This window comes from Lepidochelys olivacea (genome assembly GCF_965140295.1).
Source record: "Lepidochelys olivacea isolate rLepOli2 genome assembly, chromosome: 1".
Lineage (NCBI taxonomy): Eukaryota > Metazoa > Chordata > Testudines > Cheloniidae > Lepidochelys > Lepidochelys olivacea.
This window is the reverse complement of record NC_140411.1, coordinates 252,109,811-252,132,086: the sequence shown is the minus strand read 5'-3', so window position 1 is coordinate 252,132,086 and position 22,276 is coordinate 252,109,811. Positions and strand designations below refer to the sequence as shown.

General features: G+C 40.1%; 1 protein-coding gene across 2 annotated transcripts in view; it reads right to left on the bottom strand.

The window, feature by feature from the left end:
- Positions 1 to 387: 387 nt before the first annotated feature.
- DRAM1 (DNA damage regulated autophagy modulator 1) overlaps positions 388 to 22,276 on the bottom strand; it is a 38,096-nt gene continuing 16,207 nt past the window's right edge. Inside the window, exons 3-7 of one of the 2 annotated variants that reach the window (XM_084633555.1) lie at positions 21,831 to 21,973; positions 11,315 to 11,492; positions 5,832 to 5,890; positions 3,165 to 3,257; positions 388 to 1,878 (exon numbers count right to left, since the gene is read on the bottom strand). In XM_084633555.1, the coding sequence (XP_084489681.1) occupies positions 1,834 to 1,878; positions 3,165 to 3,257; positions 5,832 to 5,890; positions 11,315 to 11,492; positions 21,831 to 21,973 (518 nt within the window). In that variant the 3' untranslated portion in view covers positions 388 to 1,833. Of the gene's footprint in view, positions 1,879 to 3,164; positions 3,258 to 3,462; positions 3,771 to 5,831; positions 5,891 to 11,314; positions 11,493 to 21,830; positions 21,974 to 22,276 lie in introns of those variants that run through there. The other variant, XM_084633556.1, reaches the window with a different exon arrangement.

Genomic DNA, 22,276 nt, shown 5'->3' with positions numbered 1-22,276 from the left:
TCCTGTTTTTCCTTTCTTTTGAAGTTCCCCTTTCCTTGAAGTTATTGTGAGTCCTACATCCTTGTGAGGTATCAAAATAAATGCTATATAACATTGTGTCTTCTTTCCCCATAGGACACACATTCTTTAATCAGCCAGGCACATCTCTTGCATTTATTGTCTGGATTAGGTTTTCAGCAGGAGGCGTCATGGTTACACTTTCAAATTTAAGGCAAACAGAACACTACAGATAGCAAAGCCGCCAGTGCTGTCAAGCAGAAAAAAGTCACACTATTTTGGCTGTGGGGAATCTTAAAAGGAAACTTTGTCAGGTTTTTTTCCAAGTTAATAAAAAATGGAGACTCAGCTGAATTTGGCTTTAAGTTTAATATACATATCAAAGGGTGCATTAGCAGCTGGCAAGTCTTAGACATCACTCTTCACTGATAGTGTACATGATATTTAATATAAAATTAACCCCTAATGACAATTACCAGTATTTCTGAAAATGATTGTGATATGCCCTGGAAAGTACAATTTTTGCTGAACTAGCCTGATAGCTCAGTGGTTAGTACCCTGTATGGAGTTAATGAAATTTTGTCTTTTCTCTGTAGTGCATGAAGAATATTTCTGCCTCCAGCTACTAGCAAATGCTAGGTCCTGGTTAGTTGTAATATGGCAGACTCTTCAATTATTATAGCAAACTTCCACCCCAGACTCTTCAAATGCAGTAATAGTTTCTTTAAAAAAAACAAAGTATAAAAAGATTTATAGTAAAAAATATTTAGCAGCATGTCCCATGGCCTATCTCAATCTTAGATGCCCTCCAGTAAGGATATTCAGTTCCTTTATATAACTATAAGTGGCTCCCCTCCTCCCTCTGCAGTTCTCTTTTTGATGACTCAAGGGTAGGCTTGCATTCTGCTGTCATTGGTTAGAAAGGTATGCTGGAAGACCTTTGCCCATGCTAGTCAAACAGCATTAAGGTCTCAAAGCATCCAACTTCCCTCTGACTGTTTCTGAAAAGTAATATTTTATTATCCCTTTCCTTCCCATTACATTCTTCAGCTTTAAGCTACCTTGTAGCCACCATTAAAATAAGCTTTTAGCCTTCTACAGGGAAGAAGAAACTGATGAGCAGAAAACATTTTTTCAAGCAATATTAACAGTCCAGACTTCCATCTAGGATATTTATAATGTACCCATTAGCTTGACACTATAAGTACTGAAATCCAGTAAACCATAAAACTGTAGGCCTTGGAACAAAGTTACCCATGTCTGCTCACAACACCATCTTCCTCCCACCCAGTGTCTTGCAACTTAACAGGACATAGATCTTGACAAAAAAATATTCGGAATGTGGGAGAAAAGCACAATCTAACGTGCTAATTAAAATTAAACTGATTTAATTTTGTTCAGTTTCTTGACACTTCGCAAATAATATGCAAACCGTATTTTCCTTTTTAGTTTAAGACTACTGCCATTAATCAGACTACTATTAATGGAAAAACCATTTCTCTAAAGTGAAAAGTTGAGGAGCTTCTGTTTTACACTGTAACAGAATTTGAAAGTGCTTTTACAGGTCACCTTTTGGTACCTTTTTTAAATTATCAAACAGTATTAAAAATTATAAAATATTGCAAGGATGCAGAGTAAAGAGCCCATTCAGGGGGAAAATGCATTTAAAAATGTTAGTATTAAAAAGGTCTCCTTGGATAGGATTTTGCAGATTGCAGAGTTGATGCAGTGGCTTCATGTCATATCAGCACTGAAATCCCTTGTTTCACTGCAACATTTTCTTTAATTAAAAAAAACCCTACAATGTTCATTGATAAAAATATAATTTCTGTATTTTCAGAAGTCTTCATGCATTTCTGTTGATATCCTTAAGGTAACTCCCTATAGGAAAAATAAGATCACTTTAACATAAATTAATTACATAGTATTGTGCTGTGCAATACTAGGGACCACAGCGACTGCATTGGGATGTTTTGGCAAAAGGTAGAACATGATGAGAGCGTTTGGAATTTTGGAAGGGAAAAGATTTTTGTTTCGAGTTTGGTGTTTGAATTGTAATATACAGGTTGGTTTTCTGTCTGTGCTGGTTAAGAAGTGTCAGAGATTGGCGTCTGAAACTGCAGTGTGTGAACTGTGTGCAGTGCTGAAAGACTTACCCTTTCTCTGAGTGCCTAAATCTGACAGTTTTCATATTTTGTTCATATTCTATTGTAGGATGTAAATTAGGATAAGATATTTGCATTTTCTGTTTATTTTAATAAAACCATGTGCATATATGTTTGGTTAATTCTTTAATGCCATAACATTTTGAGTTGTGTGTAATTTGAAGCTTGCACACAACTCAAAATGTATTACCCAGCCCTGTGTTTATTTGACTGTTCCATTGTCTGGCCATGATATGAGAGTCCTGCTGGTGGCAGAGAGAGCAAGTAGTGTGCTGTGTCTAGGAATGCATTATGCACATATGCTATTTTCAGAGAACAGATATACAGTTGGTGGTCTGGCAATAAGTATGCAAGAGGCTCAATACTAAACCATCAGCTCAGTGCTATCAATGTGCAATCTCTCCACACTAGACGGTTTTCACTTAATATTTGTAAAAGTATTTTATGTTAAAAAGGGGAAAAGAATGACAAGTACATCCTTCCACAAATTATTGGACAGTATAAATCAAAGTGAACAACTTTTAAAAAAAAGGGGGAGTCTGATTGAAATGAAGTGAATTTTTACATAAAATCCCTCTTAAAAACAAAGAATGTTTTAAAAAATAAACAAAACCCAAGTCAAAGTGAGTTACTTCACTTATTTTGGTGTCATGTTATACACGTGCACCGTACTATTTACAGGGTCTGATCCTGCAAACACTTAAGCACATGAGTAAAGTTATCAATTTATCTAATCAATTTACCAGATAATTGATAAATTTATCAATTTACCAGATCCTGGGCTCAGGATCTGGCACCAGCACTGGATTTTGAATAATTATATAATTAAAGTAAAAATGTTCCTGGTGGAAACCAGAAATGAGCTTTGTGTGTTATAAAATCTGTATGTTTGAATACCTTTAACCTTTCTAGCTTAGGTTAAAAATTATTAATTTCTATAGTACCTATCACTATATCATTGATAGTCCTTTTAAACTACTGCTTAGGCTTATAAATACCAACCTGAAAATCTCTAATGAAGGTTAAGAAGAAGATGATAAAACTAAAGGCCACTGTCCATTCGCAGATTGCACTCACAAAATGGTAAGTATAATCCTGATGGAAATGAGAAACAAAACACACTTCCATATAAAACACTAAAACAAAATTAACACGGAATGGTAGACAGAAATGGCAAATCAAACAAAAATAGAAATTCTCATTAATGTACATGTAGAGAAATATCAAACCTGTAAATGGCTGGTCTTGCTTAAGTTTTTGGAATTGCCCTTTCCTTTATGTTTGGGTAGAGAAAAACATTTAGCGTAATATTCATACATTCCACGTCTTTCCAAGGTGGATAACAGCTGCTTGGGTAAAACGTCCCTTCTACTCTTATTTGTCTAGTTGTGGTATGTAACTAGTTCTGTTTGAAAACTCTGAGGATGTCACCCGCAGCAAAAACAAACTCCTGTATTCAATGCTCAAATGTTTTTATTCTAGGATGTTTATTATTTGGACTAGGGTGCTGAATGCTTCCTGTAAGATGCTGAGAGCCCACGACACCAGTCAACTTCAGCAGGAGTTGAGGACTCTCAGAAATTTGCAGGACTAGCTCCTTTAAAAGTACTGTAAGAGTGAAGAAAGGAAAACGTATCCAATATTTTATATATCGCATGTATACATCACTTGTACCATTATGAAATAGTGAAAAGCATAACAAAACTAGTGACTTCATATGTAACACACAGCCAGTAAAAATAAACACATTTAATTGACAGTATTAAGTTTATAAATTGTGCAATAAATTATATGTTTCCAGAACATTTTAAGTTATTGCACCTTCATGAAGAGAAGTGAACTTTTTTTATATAATAAAGTCACTCCATTTCCAGTGAGATCAATATCTCTCTATTTATTTAAAAACCAAAATTTAAAAATTAGCAAAGAAAAAAAATTTCTCTTCCTTCCCCGTTCCCAAACACCTATATTTCAGCAAATATCTGATCCAGACTGATTCTCAGAAGATCTGCCCAGTGCTTTGTTTCCTGAAAGCTAATACAGGTTTAAGCTTTCGCAGAGTACTAAATATCCTATACGCCAGGAGTGGCCAAACCGTGGCTTGCGAGCTGCATGCGGCTCTTTTACAGTTAAAGTACAGCTCTTAGAGCCCCCTTTTTGCCCCCACCCCAACCCCCTGCATTCTCTATCTACCAGAGTGGGGAAGAGGGAGCTCAGGTCTCCTGTCCTGCAGGGAGGTGGGTCTTCGGGCTTCAGCCTCACAGGAGACGCCTGCCAAACTCGGGGCTTCCGCAGGACTGGGACTGAAGCCCCAAGTCCCGGCAGGCATGCCGTGCAGGGCTGAAGCCCTGAGCCCCAGCAGGCGTATTCTACAGGGCTGAAGCCACAAGCTGAATGAGGCATGCCTGGCTGTCAAACGTCTGAAGATTATCATATTTGGCTCAGAAAGTCAGTAAGTTTGGCCACCCCTGCTACAGGCTTTGCATACTCTACCATTAAATAATATGTATTGCATAATAAAGTTAATAAACTGTAGGGAAAAAATACCTCAGTAGAAGGATATAAAAATAAGTTCACTTTGGCCATAATCATTCCTGTTAAATATGATGGAGACAATGGCCCAAATTCAAGTCATTCATTCAAAGCCACAGAAGTCAGTAGAGCTAGGCCTCAAGCAAAAGCATGACATTTTAGTGATGGCCATCCTTATCACATGCACTGTGCCTGCATCCAGAGTGTTTTGTAAAAGAGGTGTGCTAGAAGCTGTCTTGTAATGGGGCACAAATAGAATGAAAGGGTTTTTTTTCTGAAATATGCCAAATGTTTCAATAAAAGGACCCCATTCCATAACACAATAAACACAGGAGCTTGACATTATTAAAAATATCTAACTTGTGAAGATTCATCTTCTCAGCTGCTTTTCCACTGTTTTGTCTAAGCATGTTGCCCAGCTTACCCTTATAAACTTTAGTAACAAGATGCAGGCACTGCATTCTTTTACTTCATTTGTAGAGAAAGTACTCCCTCCTGTGGTATAGCTTGTCCACAAATCCAACTTTGAGATCCTTCCCAATCATCACCACAAGTGCTCTAAGATCCTGATCCACAAGCCATTTAAGTTAATGGAAAGACTGCTATTGACTGCAACAGGCTTTGGATCTGACCCTAAATGCTTAATCAGTGGCAAGGATTTAATTAGAGATGCTGAAAAAGTACAGTAAAATAAAGACTGGAGCTAAACAGTCATCCATAATTCAAACCAAGATATTCCTGAGGGTTGAAGATCAGATTGATTATTTTATTTATTTCATTTTTTGAGGATGTGGTTGCATAAGGAAGTAAAAGTGCTGAACAACTCACTTCTAGGGAGGTTTTATCACAAGATTTCTCACTCAATTTTGCATAATCAGATTGTCTGGAACTTTGGGCGCTTACTTAAAATGAAAATCCAACTCTTTTGAGGTTTCCCAATCACTAATTTTAGGAAGCTCAGCTGTTAACTGTTTTTTCCCTAAATAGGGAAATGCCAGAGGCTTGACAGCTTGTTTATCGTCATACACTATTTAAATTCCTTGTGCTCTTGTCCTTACATGTGCCTAAAAGTACATAGCATCGCATACCCAAGCTAATAGACTGCAGGATTAAATTGGTTACCTACTAAGGGTTTACCTTTTCACCTGGAATCCAGTCAATTTTTGTTATGGAAATTAATGATGCACATGCAATCACTGGGAAAAATGTAAAGGAAATCATAAAAATTGCTTAATGAATAATAGTGAAAATATTTCTATTTATAATGCATCCCCTGTTCCCATTCTCTAAGACTGAAGACACCAAACAACAAGTTACACTGCAGTATAAAAACAGAATATTAAAAAGCCAAGCAAACATAGTATATTCCCACAAAGCGTCTTATAGTGATCAACACAAAAGATACTCTGAATAAATAAGATTAGGGGTCTTTGCAAAGGAGGAGGGTGAGATGAGGCATTCTTATGGACAGGAGAAGAAACCAAGAGTAGACCCTGGCTGTATGGCTAAGATGTGTAATCATTTGTGTGAACGCTGCTTGTCATTTATGGTCCAATCCAAAGCCAATTGAAGTCAATAGAATGATTCTCATTGACTTCAGTGGGGTTTGGTGCAGGCCCCTAATCTGTGCAGTGACACTCTGGTTAGCCTCTAAGAAGGAAGTTCACCAAGTCTCGCAGCCAAAGAATGACCACCGAGGCCATCTAGTTCAGTATAAAAGGGAAATTGTGGGTGCCAAAATGAAGGGCTAGAGTAGGATCCTCATGACCAACCTTTGATCAACTTTTGGTTTCTAGGGCTATATGTGGCAAGAGGGAACCTAGTCCTGTGATAAGGGTGGTGTTAGCATTGTAATGAAAAAAAAAATCCCCCCAAACATTTTCTAGCCTGAAGTTTAATGGTTTCACTCAGTGCTAATGAGGCCAATTCAATTAAGGTGGAAGTGGCCTATTCTCAACAGTTAACAAGAAGGCGTGAGCTTGTCACTATTGAGAATAGGCCACTGTTGAAAATAGGCCATTTCCACCTTAATTGAATTGGCCTCGTTAGCACTGACCCCCCACTTGGTAAGGCAACTCCCATCTTTTCATGTGCTGTAATATATATACTGCTTTCTGTATTTTTCACTCCATGCCTCTGAAGAAGTGGGTTTTAGCCCACGAAAGCTTATGTCCAAATAAATGTTAGTCTATAAGGTGCCACAAGGACTCCTAATTGTTTTTGCTGATACAGAGTAACATGGCTACCACTCTGAAACCTGTCAATGGGTAGTAGTCCTGTTCATTAGTTTACTCATCTGAACCAGAAGGCATCACAAAATGGGGAAGAGATGGCCAGCCCTCTGTGGAGATAGAGGTGGTTAGGGACTATTTAGAAAAGCTGGACATGCACAAGTCCATGGGGCCGGATGAGTTGCATCCGAGAGTGCTGAAGGAATTGGCAGCTGTGATTGCAGAGCCATTGGCCATTATCTTTGAAAACTCGTGGCGAACCGGGGAAGTCCCGGATGACTGGAAAAAGGCTAATGTAGTGCCAATCTTTAAAAAAGGGAAGAAGGAGGATCCTGGGAACTACAGGCCAGTCAGCCTCACCTCAGTCCCTGGAAAAATCATGGAGCAGGTCCTCAAAGAATCAATCCTGAAGCACTTGCATGAGAGGAAAGTGATCAGGAACAGCCAGCATGGATTCACCAAGGGAAGGTCATGCCTGACTAATCTAATCGCCTTTTATCATGAGATTACTGGTTCTGTGGATGAAGGGAAAGCAGTGGATGTATTGTTTCTTGACTTTAGCAAAGCTTTTGACACGGTCTCCCACAGTATTCTTGTCAGCAAGTTAAGGAAGTATGGGCTGGATGAATGCACTATAAGGTGGGTAGAAAGCTGGCTAGATTGTCGGGCTCAACGGGTAGTGATCAATGGCTCCATGTCTAGTTGGCAGCCGGTATCAATTGGAGTGCTCCAAGGGTCGGTCCTGGGGCCGGTTTTGTTCAATATCTTCATAAATGATCTGGAGGATGGTGTGGATTGCACTCTCAGCAAATTTGTGGATGATACTAAACTGGGAGGAGTGGTAGATACGCTGGAGGGGAGGGATAGGATACAGAAGGACCTAGACAAATTGGAGGATTGGGCCAAAAGAAATCTGATGAGGTTCAATAAGGATAAGTGCAGGGTCCTGCACTTAGGATGGAAGAACCCAATGCACAGCTACAGACTAGGGACCGAATGGCTAGGCAGCAGTTCTGCGGAAAAGGACCTAGGGGTGACAGTGGACGAGAAGCTGGATATGAGTCAGCAGTGTGCCCGTGTTGCCAAGAAGGCCAATGGCATTTTGGGATGTATAAGTAGGGGCATAGCGAGCAGATCGAGGGACATGATCGTTCCCCTCTATTCGACATTGGTGAGGCCTCATCTGGAGTACTGTGTCCAGTTTTGGGCCCCACACTACAAGAAGGATGTGGATAAATTGGAGAGAGTCCAGCGAAGGGCAACAAAAATGATTAGGGGTCTAGAACACATGACTGATGAGGAGAGGCTGAGGGAGCTGGGATTGTTTAGCCTGCAGAAGAGAAGAATGAGGGGGGATTTGATAGCTGCTTTCAACTACCTGAAAGGGGGTTCCAAAGAGGATGGCTCTAGACTGTTCTCAATGGTAGCAGATGACAGAACGAGGAGTAATGGTCTCAAGTTGCAGTGGGGGAGGTTTAGATTGGATATTAGGAAAAACTTTTTCACTAGGAGGGTGGTGAAACACTGGAATGCGTTACCTAGGGAGGTGGTAGAATCTCCTTCCTTAGAGGTTTTTAAGTCAGGCTTGACAAAGCCCTGGCTGGGATGATTTAACTGGGAATTGGTCCTGCTTCGAGCAGGGGGTTGGACTAGATGACCTTCTGGGGTCCCTTCCAACCCTGATATTCCATGATTCTATGATTAAAACAATGATCAACAGAGGTGATTTCTCTTCCAGAGGCTTGGATGCTGTGACTCATATCTAGCAGCTCATAGTAACGAGTTTATACAAGAACACTGTCCTGTCAATTAGGTTGAATGCACCAATAGAGTAGTTGGCGCACAAGTGATCATAACTTTTCTTTAAGTAAAATGTAATTTGTTTTATATGTATAAAATATATATTTTATATACAAGAAAAACGTTTTTTCAACAGGAACTTCACAGCAGAGTTCCTTCTCTCACTAACACTGCAGCTGTCACAAGCCCAGCAGGATCACAAAACAGTCAGCAATTATACAGATTATGAAATAAGTGAATATTATTTGTCATCTTTGGTCTGTTTTTAGTTTCCATGTTACATGGCCAGGCAGCATAATAAAATAAACTTCCGTTTTCCCAGAGCAGGATTTCTTACCAGATTTACAAACTAGTATTTCTGACCTCTTCACATACACAAAGCTATTACAAATATTTAAAATATAAAACAGTTGAAAGAAACAGGTTGAAGCAAGAAGACAAGTACATACATATACTTGGTATTATCCAGCATAGTGATGTGGGTCAGTCATGAATTGCATTATGAACATTCACCACCATGAGTGAGAGAAGCTGCAAATTTAAGAAGTATACTTGACAACAACCATCATATTCCTGTGTTGAGCTAACAATATTCACCATTGTGAGCTGGAGAAGCTGTGAATGTGAGCACCTTAGGTCATAGTCTGCCTTCTGAAACATTTGTATAACTTCAATTACTGCATGCTGTTGCTACTCCTGGGGGAATTCTGTGCCTCTGGGCAATGCAGAATTTTGCAGAAATTAATGTTGTGCTCACAGAATTTCCTTTCCCCCATAGAAATTGTCTGCAATGCTGCTGGCTGCTACTGGGAGCCGCTGGACCCACCAGAGCCCAGCTAGCACATAGAAGACACTGCCAGGGGGTGGGGAAGGGAACTAGAGGGTTCCCAGCAGCTGCAGTTCCCCACATGCCTTGAGGGAAGGAGACAGTGGTGTGCAGGAAACTCCACACAAGCCTGTGACCCAGCATCAGGCTATTTCTCTCTCTGGGCTCCGAGGGTAGTGGGGGCGGGTGTCTGGGCTGGGGGAGGGGTAGAAGGATGGGTGTCTGGGCTGCGGGGGTGGGGGGGCATGGCTGGGCTTTGGTGTGGTGGTGTTTGAGTATCTGGGCAAGGGGGGGCATGGCTGGGCTCTGGGGGATATCTGGGCTGGGGGGCTCCCACAGGTGGGCTCTGGGGGTAGAGTGGTTGTGGGTGTCTAGCCCCCCCAGCTAGGCTCTGGGAGGAGGAAGAGAAACAGGAACTGGGTTGTCATAGGGAGTTCTTTAACTCTCTACTCCTGGGGGAATTTTTTGTGCGTCTCTGTACTGTTACAGACATATTTGCTAACAGGTATTTTGAAATAAATTACCAAACTAATTGAAACTGGTGTGATTAGGTAGTGTTATTTTGACAAATAAAATTTGCAGAATTTTAAAGTATTCTGCACAGAATTTTTAATTTTTTGGCACACAAATTCCTCCAGGAGTAAATTATTGCACATACTCTGATGGCAAGGTGGTCTGCCTATTTCAGGGCCAGGAGGCCTGAGGCTAGCCAACCCTGTTCAATCACACCTCTGTATGCTAATTAACTATATCCTAGCCACAGGGGGCAGGATTGATTGGGGGCAGATGAAACATGTGAGCCTCATAAAGGGCAGAGAACTGTTTGGCAAAAGGGAACCAGAGGGAGTAAGTTGGCTTACTGTGGCAAGCTCTGAAGAAAGGTCTAAACAGAAGCTGAGGGCTCCAGAGAAGCAGCCTGGGAGTAAGACCCTGAGAAAGCAAGCGAGGGCCAGGACAGTAGCAGAGGGAGGTTGCATTCTGATTTCTTGGAGTCACAGAGTTGGACAAGGAAGACAGAGGTCTGTGGAAGGACTCTAGCTAAAGAGAGCTGGGAGCCCTTTATCTTGGAACTTCAAGTTGAGGATTGTTTTGTTAATAAAGGCAGATTCCAAGCAGGGAAGTTAGTGGACAGAAAGACTGTGTGGATTATTTTTGGGAACTCAATGAGTAAATTGAGACAGAAAGTGCCTACGTAATGGGAACTTATGCATTTCAGTATTTAGTTCCTCTAGCTAACACTCCAAAGATGGCTAGATAGTTTATCTAGGAGGAGACAGTACAGGCTAGAAGGATGGCTGCTTGCCTCTTCAGTCAGAGGGCCAAATATAGATAGGCTCCCACCTGCCCTCTTTGTTTCTTACAGGGTAGTTTGGCCTGTATGTAGTGTGTTGGTGGCTGGTTATTATAGGGTTAACTCTTGTACATGAGTGGTGCAGTGTGTGTTGTATTTACATTCACTAGCTGTCTCTTAGAATAGAATCCCCTTTGCTTTCTTCCCTACCGCCCAACCAAAAAAAAAAAAAAAAAAAAAGTAGGAAACAAGGGCATAAGGCTTAAGTACGCTACTGACAACTGAGGTGTAGCTTCTAGAAATATCCAGTAATTGCCATTCATGCTTCTTACAATGCCAACTTGCTGAACATGGTGCTCCATCTGCAATATAAGCAGTAGCCTGGCATTTATCTTACTTTAGAAGTGGTTTAATGTCAGAGGAAGAACATTTGCATGTAAAGATACAACAATGTGATACACAAAAAGGATACTGGGAATGACAGCTATGCATGACACGATAGAGATGGCTATCCTTATATAACATGTACAGTGACTGTTCCATTGTGGACATGACTTGAAAGAGATGACAGACTGAATTGTAATGTAAACAACACCAGAGCCAAAAGCCACAAGAGCTCCTCCATCATGGACGCTGGGAACAGATAACTCCTGGAAAAAGAATCAGCAGAGGGATTATCTGTTATTATTCATATTACAGTAGTGCCTAGAAACTGGCTGTAAAAATTGGGCCTACAGATCTGTCCTAATTGCGAGCTCTACTGTGGTAGGTAAGGGAAAGGTTAAGGAATGTGTCAATAACCTATAAACAACAGTTGTTGAAGGGAAAAGGAGCAAAAGCGAGACAGACTGAATTTGTATGAACAAAAGATTGACTGATATAACTCAAGGACCATGTTAAAATGTTAAATAGTAAACAAGAGGAATAGAGGACCAGAAATCAATTAACCAAAACTGGTGTGTTGGAAATTAGGCCTAATTGGTGGAGAAAAAAATGAGGAGACTAGCTATTCCATCCATCACTCCCTTTTTGGGTCCTTAAAGAGACTTTGGGGAGGGAAATTTGGGTACTGAGATGAGCTTCACCATCTTGGCTGCTGCCTCACCACTTCCTGGGACATTAGGCCTTCATCATCCTGAGAAATATCTGACCTGAACCAGGCCAGAGAAAAGAACTCAGACAACACTGCCATCTCCACCAGTTCCAGCTAAATCCCAAATACCACCTGAACAATTTAGTGATTGTGAAAGATGCCAGCTTGAAGGCACTGGCAAACTGAGTGCTTTTCCCAGAAAAGAGGTACCACACAGATGATGCAAGATTGCCTATGCTATCTGCCAACATGTCTTCATTTTATATTTGAGGGACTGGTTTGAGGAGTGATAAGTTCATATTCTCTATACCTAGCCAGTCCTTAGTTTTTCTGCTGCAACTGTCAATGAAATGTTTTGGTGGTGTTTTTCCTCACTGCTGGTAAGAGACTAGAACTGGCAGGTCACTTCAAATACCCCACTCTCAGATGGTCAGTCAGACAGTGTGCAATATAAAAGCTGGGGGGAGGGTGGTGTGCAGCAGTCCAAACCAGTGACTTTGAAGTGTAAATCTCCATATCCCTCTATCAACCCCCTGAGCTCCTTCCCCTTTCCATGTCATCAGCCATCTTTATTTATGTTGTGATATCCAGGTTATTGAAGATTCTTTCACTCTGAAATATATCTGGAAGTGAAACCTACAGTAAAATAAAGTATATGGCCAGTCAAAAGAACTTCCTGGATTGTCTAAATGTATAAACCGCATATGTTAAACTATGCCAGGTCTATATCACCTCTGTGCCAGAGAAATCTTCTCATAGCTAGTTAAACCAGCTTTTAAGCTGGTTTCTGCCACCAGAGCAATGCAGCATTAATAGAACATGTCTTCCTTGCTTTTGTTATATCTTCTTTCCCTTCCTGGCATGAAGCCATCTTTCTCTCCTTTTCCTTTCCTATGATGGTGTAATTTTACTTTGTTGTTGTCTTCAACATCTGCTTCCCCCCTTTTACTTCACCCCTTCTCCCCGCCCCCCCATTGTGTTTTTTTCTGTTTAGATTTTTATACTATGTTCAGTACTGTGGTATCTAAATTTTCCTTTTCCCCACCATGCTTTCTATATATGAAAACAGAGTCTCAAAATTGAAAGTTTTGAATTGAAAAGCAAGCTTAACTACGAGTGTTGTTACCAGCACCACTGTTCTCTTCTTTTCTAACTTATTTCTTGGACCGTCTCTGCCTTTCATCGTCACCTCCATACATGCTAAAAAGGGCTCAGAAAATTTGCCTAACTCATCACGTTCTGAGGAGTTTCTCCTTTAATAGTCAGTCGCTTCTTAACACGATCCCACCAATTGTATTTCACTTCTGTATTTTAAAATAATGTATGATTAAAAATAGAGAACAAAACACCTGAATCACCTCTGTTCACCTTCACAGAAGTTCTTTTGCTTTTAGGAGACATTTCTAGTTATCTTCCGCCCACACTTTCTGGCTGTTTTGCTGAGCATTCAGGAGCAATACCATTAAAATTATAAAAAGAAAAGGAGTTCTTGTGGCACCTTAGGGACTAACAAATTTATTTATTTAAGCACACAAGAGATCCAGTTCCTGGACACTACAGTGCTAATAAGCGATGGTCACATAAACACCACCTATACCGGAAACCTACTGACTGCTATACTTACCTACATGCCTCCAGCTTTCATCCAGACCACACCACACGATCCATTGTCTACAGCCAAGCTCTACAATACAACCGCATTTGCTCCAACCCCTCAGACAGAGACAAATATCTACAAGATCTCTATCAAGCATTCTCACAACTACAGTACCCACCTGCTGAAGAGAAGAAACAGATTGACAGAGCCAGAAGAGTACCGAGAAGTTACCTACTACAGGACAGGCCTAACAAAGAAAATAACAGAACGCCACCAGCCATCACCTTCAGCCCCCAACTAAAACCTCTCCAACGCATCATCAAGGATCTACAACCTATCCTGAAGGACGACCCATCACTCTCACAGATCTTGGGAGACAGGCCAGTCCTTGCCTACAGACAACCCCCCAACCTGAAGCAAATACTCACCAGCAACCACACAAGAGAACCACTAACCCAGGAACCTATCCTTGCAACAAAGCCTGTTGCCAACTGTGTCCACATATCTATTCAGGGGACACCATCATAGGGCCTAATCACATCAGCCACACTATCAGAGGCTCGTTCACCTGCACATCTACCAATGTGATATATGCCAACATGTGCCAGAATGCCCCTCTGCCATGTACATTGGCTAAACCAGACAGTCTCTACATAAAAGAATAAATGGACACAAATCAGACGTCAAGAATTATAACATTCAAAAACCAGTCGGAGAACATGTCAATCTCTCTGGTCACTCGATTACAGACCTAAAAGTGGCAATTCTTCAACAAAAAAAACTTCAGAAACAGACTCCAACGAGAGACTGCTGAATTGGAATTAATTTGCAAACTGGACATCATTACATTAGGCTTGAATAAAGACTGGGAGTGGATGTGTCATTACACAAAGTAAAACTATTTCCCCATGTTTATTTCCCCCCCACCCCCGACACTGTTCCTCACACATTCTTGTCAACTGCTGGAAATGGCCCACCTTGATTATCACTACAAAAGGGTTTTTTTCTCTCCTGCTGGTAATAGCTCACCTTACCTGATCACTCTCATTACAGTGTGTATGGTAACACCCATTGTTTCATGTTCTCTGTGTATATAAAATCTCCCCACTGTATTTTCCACTGCATGAATCCAATGAAGTGAGCTGTAGCTCACGAAAGCTTATGCTCAAATAAATTTGTTAGTCTCTAAGGTGCCACAAGTACTCCTTTTCTTTTTGCGGATACAGACTAACACAGCTGCTACTCTGAAACCATTAAAATTATACTTTCCACCCTGCCTTCCCCAGTACCAAAATGACCAAAAAACTTTCCTTACAACTAATTTTACTGATTAAAAATTTACAACCGAGCTCACAAGATTTGTATAGATAAAAGCAAATTATAAAATTCACAGCATGTGTGAAATTGAAGTGTTTTCACAAAACTTGTAGCAACTTGTTTTGGAGAGAGAAAGAATGAAGTCCCCGCCTCCCGCCAGTCTCATTCAGCCCTACTATAGCATTTTACATGTTGCTTATTTCTCTAACTAGGGAAAAATGAGGGTTTAGAGAAAAACAAACCACCACCATACGTGAACTTTCTAAGTGAGTTAATGGTACAGTATGATCTACTGGTTAGGGAACTGCACTGGGTAGTCAAGAGAGGTGGGTTCTAATTCCAGCTTTGCGGCTGATTTTCTGACTTTAAGGAAATCACATAACCGCTCTGTGCCTCGGTTTCCCCATTAGTAAAATGGGGATGATACATATTTTCATAAAGCTTTATTAGATCTACAGATAAGTGCTATGTAAGAGCCAAGTACTATTGTTAATAATAAAAATAACTGTTCAGTTCACTTACTATACCATACAACTGTAGGACCCAAGGTATTGAGAACCCCAGTTCCCATCACCATCTATGACAGTTCAGGGTACTCAGAAATTTGAAGGATTGGGTCCTTATTTTGTCATGTCTTTCATGCAGGCTGTACCCAAAATACAATATAAATAAACAAAAGAGATAAGATAAATTAAGAGTAGGACTGTCGATTAATTGCAGTTAATGCATGCTATTAACGCAAAACAATTTAACTAGATCTAAAAAATAGTCGTGATTAATTGAAGTTTTAATCACAGTGTTAATAATAGAATACCAATTTAAGTTTATTATAAATATTTTTGGATGTTTTTCTACATTTTCAAATATATTGATTTCAGTTACAACTCAGAATACAAAGTTTACAGTGCTTACTTTGTATTATTTTTTATTACAAAAATTTGCACTGTAAAAAAGATAAAATAAATAGTATTTTTCAATTTACCTCATGTAAGTCCACTCAGTCCTTCTTCTTGTTCAGCCAATCACTAAGACAAACAAGTTTGTTTAATTTGCAGGAGATAATGCTGCCTGTTTCTGATTTACAAAGTCGCCTGATACTGTTACAGCCAACATTGCCAGATAGTTACATGCCAGATATGCTAAATGTTCATATGCTCCTTCATGCTTTGACTAATAGGCTCTAAAGTTTTACATTGTTTTGTTTTTGAGTGCAGTTATGTTAAAAAAAAAATCCTACGTTTGTAAGTTGCACTTTCACAATAAAGAGATTGCACTACAGTACTTGTATCAGGTGAATTGAAAAAATACTATTTCTTTGTTTATCTTTTTCACAGTGCAAATATTTGCAATAAAAAATAATATAAAGTGAGCACTGTGCGCTTTGTATTCTGTGTTGTAACTGAAATCAGTATATTTGAAAATGTAGGAAACATCCAAAAATATTTATAATATATTTAAATTGGTATTCCATTATTATTTAACAGTGCAAGTGAAACTGCAATTAATCGTGACTAATTTTTTTAATGGTTTGACAGCCCTCATTAAGAGATGAGAAGGTAAAACAGGCAAGATCAAATGAGAATCAAAATTAATGATGTGACTGGGCTCCCTCTCTGAGTTTTATGCCAAAATTGTTTTTTTGTTTGCTACCGATAGAACAAATCAATAACAGGGATTATTTTTAAGATCCAAAGCATGATTTATATGATTTCATTTCTATAGCGTGTAAATCTTTTGTTACAAAATATTGCCTGAAGGTAATACTAACAGAGCTGGACACTGCACTGGAGACTTTTTAGCCTGAAACATCCAACGTTTAATACTTGCAAAACTGTATTCCTCAGTTTTTGAAACCATCCATGGATTTGCTAACTCACAGGCCTTATCTCTCTTCTCTCCTCAGCTCTCTCTGGTTGCCTATTACTGTTCTTCTCTGTTCCTTCCCTATACACAATTGTACATTGTTAGGTTACTATACACGCACAATACTGTGTACAAAACAAAATGTGCCTATATTGTGGCCTAACAATATATGACTGAGTTTGTTATCAGAAAGTCGCATAACAAACATGGCAGAACAAAAAGATGGGACTATAGCCTCTCCATTCCAACAAAAAACATGTTTCTCTCTTGGTGCCTCATTAAAATGGTTTCCTCCACTCCAAATGCGAAATCTTCTACTCTCAGTATATAAAAACCTACAGTATATGTAATCACATTAAGTAACAGGAGGAAACTGGCAAACAATGAATTATTAATGTATTCTATACACAGTAAATGGCTTGAAACAGATTAATTCTACTAAGAATGAACTTTACTATACGAGGATAGTCATAATAATAAATGAAAGTTCAAATATCCAGATTTCAGAGGTGAAATCAAAGCTGGTAACAAACTTTGCAAAATGCTGTAAATTATTTAAACATACTGTTTGGCTCTGGCTTTTGGTAAATTATTGATAAAGTACAGCAGGCTACATGACATCCCAGGGAAGATTAAAGAAATACTTCATAACATCCCACAGTTTGATTATGTCCCTTGAGGGGAAAAACTGATTTTCTACTAGGTTTGCAGAAGCAGTAACACAGGAACTTTGCAATAATTGCAAAACACTTGGTTTGGATGGCCTTTTGCAACTCTAGCAGGAGTTTATACTGTGGTGTAGAATGCTTCTCTCAAGCTAGAAAGGAATTGGGAAAAATGGTGGAATATAGATTTTTTTACGTCAGTTACTTTCAGAAGAGTTCCCATGCAATTCTGTGTATTCCTTTCCTCATCCAGCACAGAGAATGAGAGTGAGGCAATAATGAGACTTTGCTCATTTGTCTCATTTTCATCTAATTAAGAAGTAACTCTCAGAGAGGTAACACAGTCTTGTGATTAAGATAGTGGCATGGGTCCCAGAAGATCAGGGTTCAATTCCCAGCACTCCAACAGATTTCCTGTGAGACCTTTGATAAAACCACTTAATATCTCTTTTCTCTTGTCTGCAAAATGGGGATGATACTTCCTTTGCCTGTCTCTTCAGACTGTAAGCTGTTTGAGGCAGGGACCTGTACCTTATTATGTGTTTGTACAGCATGAAGCACAATGGGGCCCTGACTTTAGTTGGTTTGTATTGCAGTCCAAATAGTAAAATAAGGAATGTCAGAATCAGTGAGAACTCATCTTATGCTTTCTGACAAGATCCCAAAACCTTATTAAGAATCTTTTAAAGAAAGAACAAAAAAGAGTTGGAGAGAGAAAGTTAAAATAAAAAAAGGAGATAATGGGCAGAGATCAAAATTTTTCTTTCTGATCTCTGGTCAAGGACCAGGGCTAGGAGAAGTTTATTATTGTATTTTTTTAAATAAAATATTTCTAGACCTTCTGTTTTGCAAGATTTCCAACTGCACATTCATGTCATTCTGCTTCCTATCTTACTTTTTTCTCTTCATTGCAGTATTGGGAGCTCTTGATGTTACACTGATATTGCCTATTCTGCTCCCGTAACACTTCTTTTGTCTGGTCTGGTGGTTCTTGCTCTCTGCTCTGTCTCCACAGCATGTACTGAGAGAAAGAGAAGGAGGGGACCACCAGGAGCAGACCTGGCATCTTAGGAGCATGAAGAGTGCTACCAGCAAGTGGGCAGTAGCAAAGGGAGGGACTATTTCTGGTTCAAGATACCTCAAAAATATTTGTAGTTAAAATGTTTGAGGAGTAATGGTATTGAGAGAGGTGAAGCAGGACAATACAGAAAGCAAGCATGGGACGCATATAAGGAGGTAAGAGATATTAGAACCTCAAAGTGTCCATTGGGCCCAAAATATTGCTCAGGCATGCAGGAGTGAAAATCACACTTGGAGTTGCAGCTAGCAAGGGATGTTAAGAGTAACAAGAAGGGTTTCTTCAGGTATCTTAGTAACAAGAAGGTGGTCAAGGAAAGCGTGGGCCCCTTACTGAATGAGGGAGGCAACCTAGTGACAGAGGATGTGGAAAAAGCTAATGTACTCAATGCTTTTTGTCGTCTCTGTCTTCACTAACAAGGTCAGCTCCCAGACTACTGCACTGGGTAGCACAGCATGGGGAGGAGGTGACCAGCCCTCTGTGGAGAAAGAAGTGGTTCAGGGCTATTTAGAAAAGCTGGACGAGCACAAGTCCATGGAACTGGATGCACTGCATCCGAGGGTGCTAAAGGAGTTGGCTGATGTGATAGCAGAGCCATTGGCCATTATCTTTGAAAACTCATGGCAATCGGGGGAGGTCACGGATGACTGGGAAAAGTGCCCATCTTTAAAAAAGGGAAGGAGGAGGATCTTAGGAACTATAGGCCAGTGAGCTTCACCTCAGTCCCTGGAAAAATCATGGAGCAGGTCCTCAGGTAATCAGTTCTGAAGCACTTAGAGGAGAGGAAAGTGATCAGGAACAGTCAGCATGGATTCACCAAGGGCAAGTCATGCCTGACTAACCTAATTGCCTTCTATGATGAGATAACTGGCTCTGTGGATGAGGGGAAAGCAGTGGATGTGTTATTCCTTGACTTTAGCAAAGCTTTTGATACGGTCTCCCACAGTATTCTTACCAGTAGTTAAAGAAGTATGGGCGGGATGAATGGACTATAAGGTGGATAGAAAGCTGGCTAGATCATCAGGCTCAACAGGTTGTGATCAATGGCTCCATGTCAAGCAGAGTGCCCCAAGGGTCAGTCCTGGGGCTGGTTTTATTCAATATCTTCATTACCTATCTGGAGGATGGCATGGATTGCACCCTCAGCAAATTTGCAGATGACACTAAACTGGAAGGAGTGGTAGATATGGTGGAAGGTAGGGATAGGATACAGAGGGACCTAGACAAATTAGAGGATTGGGTCAAAAGAGTTCTGATGAGGTCCAACAAGGACAAGTGCAGAGTCCTGCACTTAGGATGGAAGAATCCCATGCACTGCTACAGACTAGGGACCAAGTGGCTAGGCAGCAGTTCTGCAGAAAAGGACCTAGGGGTTACAGTGGACGAGAAGCTGGATATGAGTCAACAGTGTGCCCTTGTTGCCAAGAAGGCTAATGGCATTTTGGGCTGTATAAGTAGGAGCATTGTCAGCAGATCGAGGGACATGATCATTCCCCTCTATTCGGCATTGGTGAGGCCTCATCTGGAGTACTGTGTCCAGTTTTGGGCCCCACACTACAAGAAGGATGTGGAAAAATTGGAAAGAGTCCAGTGAAGGGCAACAAAAATTATTAGGGGGCTGGAACACATGACTTATGAGGAGAGGCTGAGGGAAGTGGGATTATTTAGTCTGCAGAAGAGAAGAATGAGGAGGGATTTGACAGCTGCTTTCAACTACCTGAAAGGGGGTTCCAAAGAGGATGGATCTAGACTGTTCTCAGTGGTACCAGATGACAGAATGAGGAGTAATGGTCTCAAGTTGCAGTGGGGGGCGGGGCAGTTTAGGTTGGATAGTAGGAAAAACTTTTTCACTAGGAGGGTGGTGAAGCCCTGGAATGGGTTATCTAGGGAGGTGGTGGAATTCTTAGAGGATTTTAAGGTCAGGCTTGACAAAGCCCTGGCTGGGATGATTTAGTTGGGGATTGGTCCTGCTTTGAGCAGGGGGTTGGACTAGATGACCTCCTGAGGTCCCTTCCAACCCTGATATTCTATGATTCCAAGTTCTCTTCGTAGAACAGCCAGTCTTCCTCCCTGCTAGTCAGCACTCCAAAAATAGGTACAGACTTTGCCCTCACCTCTACAACGTCCCCACTGTCTACCAGCCTGGAGAGCATAATAAAACCTGAGTTTGTAGCCCAAATTGGAGTCTGCTGCATCCTGCATGACATCAGTTGATGGGTAAAAAGCTGACTAGCTGAACAAAATATACTTTTACTTGGTCTCTAAATGGATGGTGTGTGTTCTGTTGCTCTATGAGAACACTAATTACCTAATGTGGTCAAGTATCTTTAAGCTCAGGAAGTGTGCTGTTTTCTTTTTAAAAGAAAGAGAAGTGGACAAAGACATAGGATTAGTAAATTATCTTAGTCATTTGCTTACAATTTTTACAGTATAAACTATAATGGCTTGGGACATAAAAACAAAATATTTCCACTCAAGTGTTCTTAGAATAAGACTTACTTTCTCAGGCAGCAGGAAGATGCAAGTTGCACGTACACACAAACACACACAAATTTCAGCCTAGCTCACAACCCACTACTTCTTACAGTTGCAAAATTTCTGTGCTCTAGGTCACATCTACCTTCACATATCCTTCTAAACTGCATGGTCTTCTATGTTCCTATGCATCCTGACTCAGCAAAGCATGTAAACACATGCTTAAGTCCATCCTCATTCAAAAAAGGAAGGTACTATCACCTGTGCTTAACTTTAAGCATATAAGGAGTCCCAGCTTTTATTGGTATATGCTGAACCTACAATAGGAGGGTTTGCCAATAAAGCTAGGGTAGAGAAGACCTAATTTGTTTTGCCCTCCACTCTAAACCTGAAAGGCTTAACAGATCACTTGTTTCACTAGAGTGATAACTTGCAGACTGGTGCTATTTACACCCTGTCTTTACCTGTGAATAAGGCCTATCCTGTACTCAAGAAGGTTTTGCCAGTATATCTAGACCAGCAAACCTACCTGGTGTAACTTATATCAGCAAAGCAGTCCTGATATTAGAATAGTAGAATAAGCTAAACAGGTAAAAGCACTTTTATGCCAGTATAACTATGTCTACACTAGAGCTTTTGAAGGAACAGAAATGTCACCAAAAAAATCACACCCTTAACCGATACTGCTACACAGGCAAAAGTTTCTAGTGTAGATGTGGCCTTAAGAGAGTTAGGAACCAAATATTTCCTTTGAAAGACTAGTGGAACGAGATGGAAGTAAAACATTGTTTTTCATGTTGTTAATTTACTGATCCATAAATACAGCATTAACCATTTAAATCTATAATTTTTATGGTTAAAACTTTTAAAATTAGATTTGTGATTAAAATTGGACCATACCTGAAAATTTGCAACAATGCCCATTCCAATACAGCCCAGCAATCCAATACATAATGTAATTAAGTTACATGAAGGATTCATAAAATGTGATGATTCGTTTTGCTTCTCTATTATTAAATATCTGATGTACATTGTAGCTGCACCTAAAAACAGAAAGGAAAAAAAACACCCCAAAACATTTATTTTCATTTACCATGCAATTATATTATCCTTTTTCATTTTCTTTGGTGAAATTACACATACATTTACAAAATTCACTTAAAACCACTATGCACTGAATTACATCTTCTCTAATTCTACTGTGATGGGAGTGGGAATGGGGACTAAAAAGTAGTAAGTTCTACATGTATTATTTTCAGATGCTATTCTGAAGGGGTCGCCTCAATACTATCTTCCCCAGTTGCCCCCATAAATTACTTTGGGACAATTTAGGAAACAGGGTCATT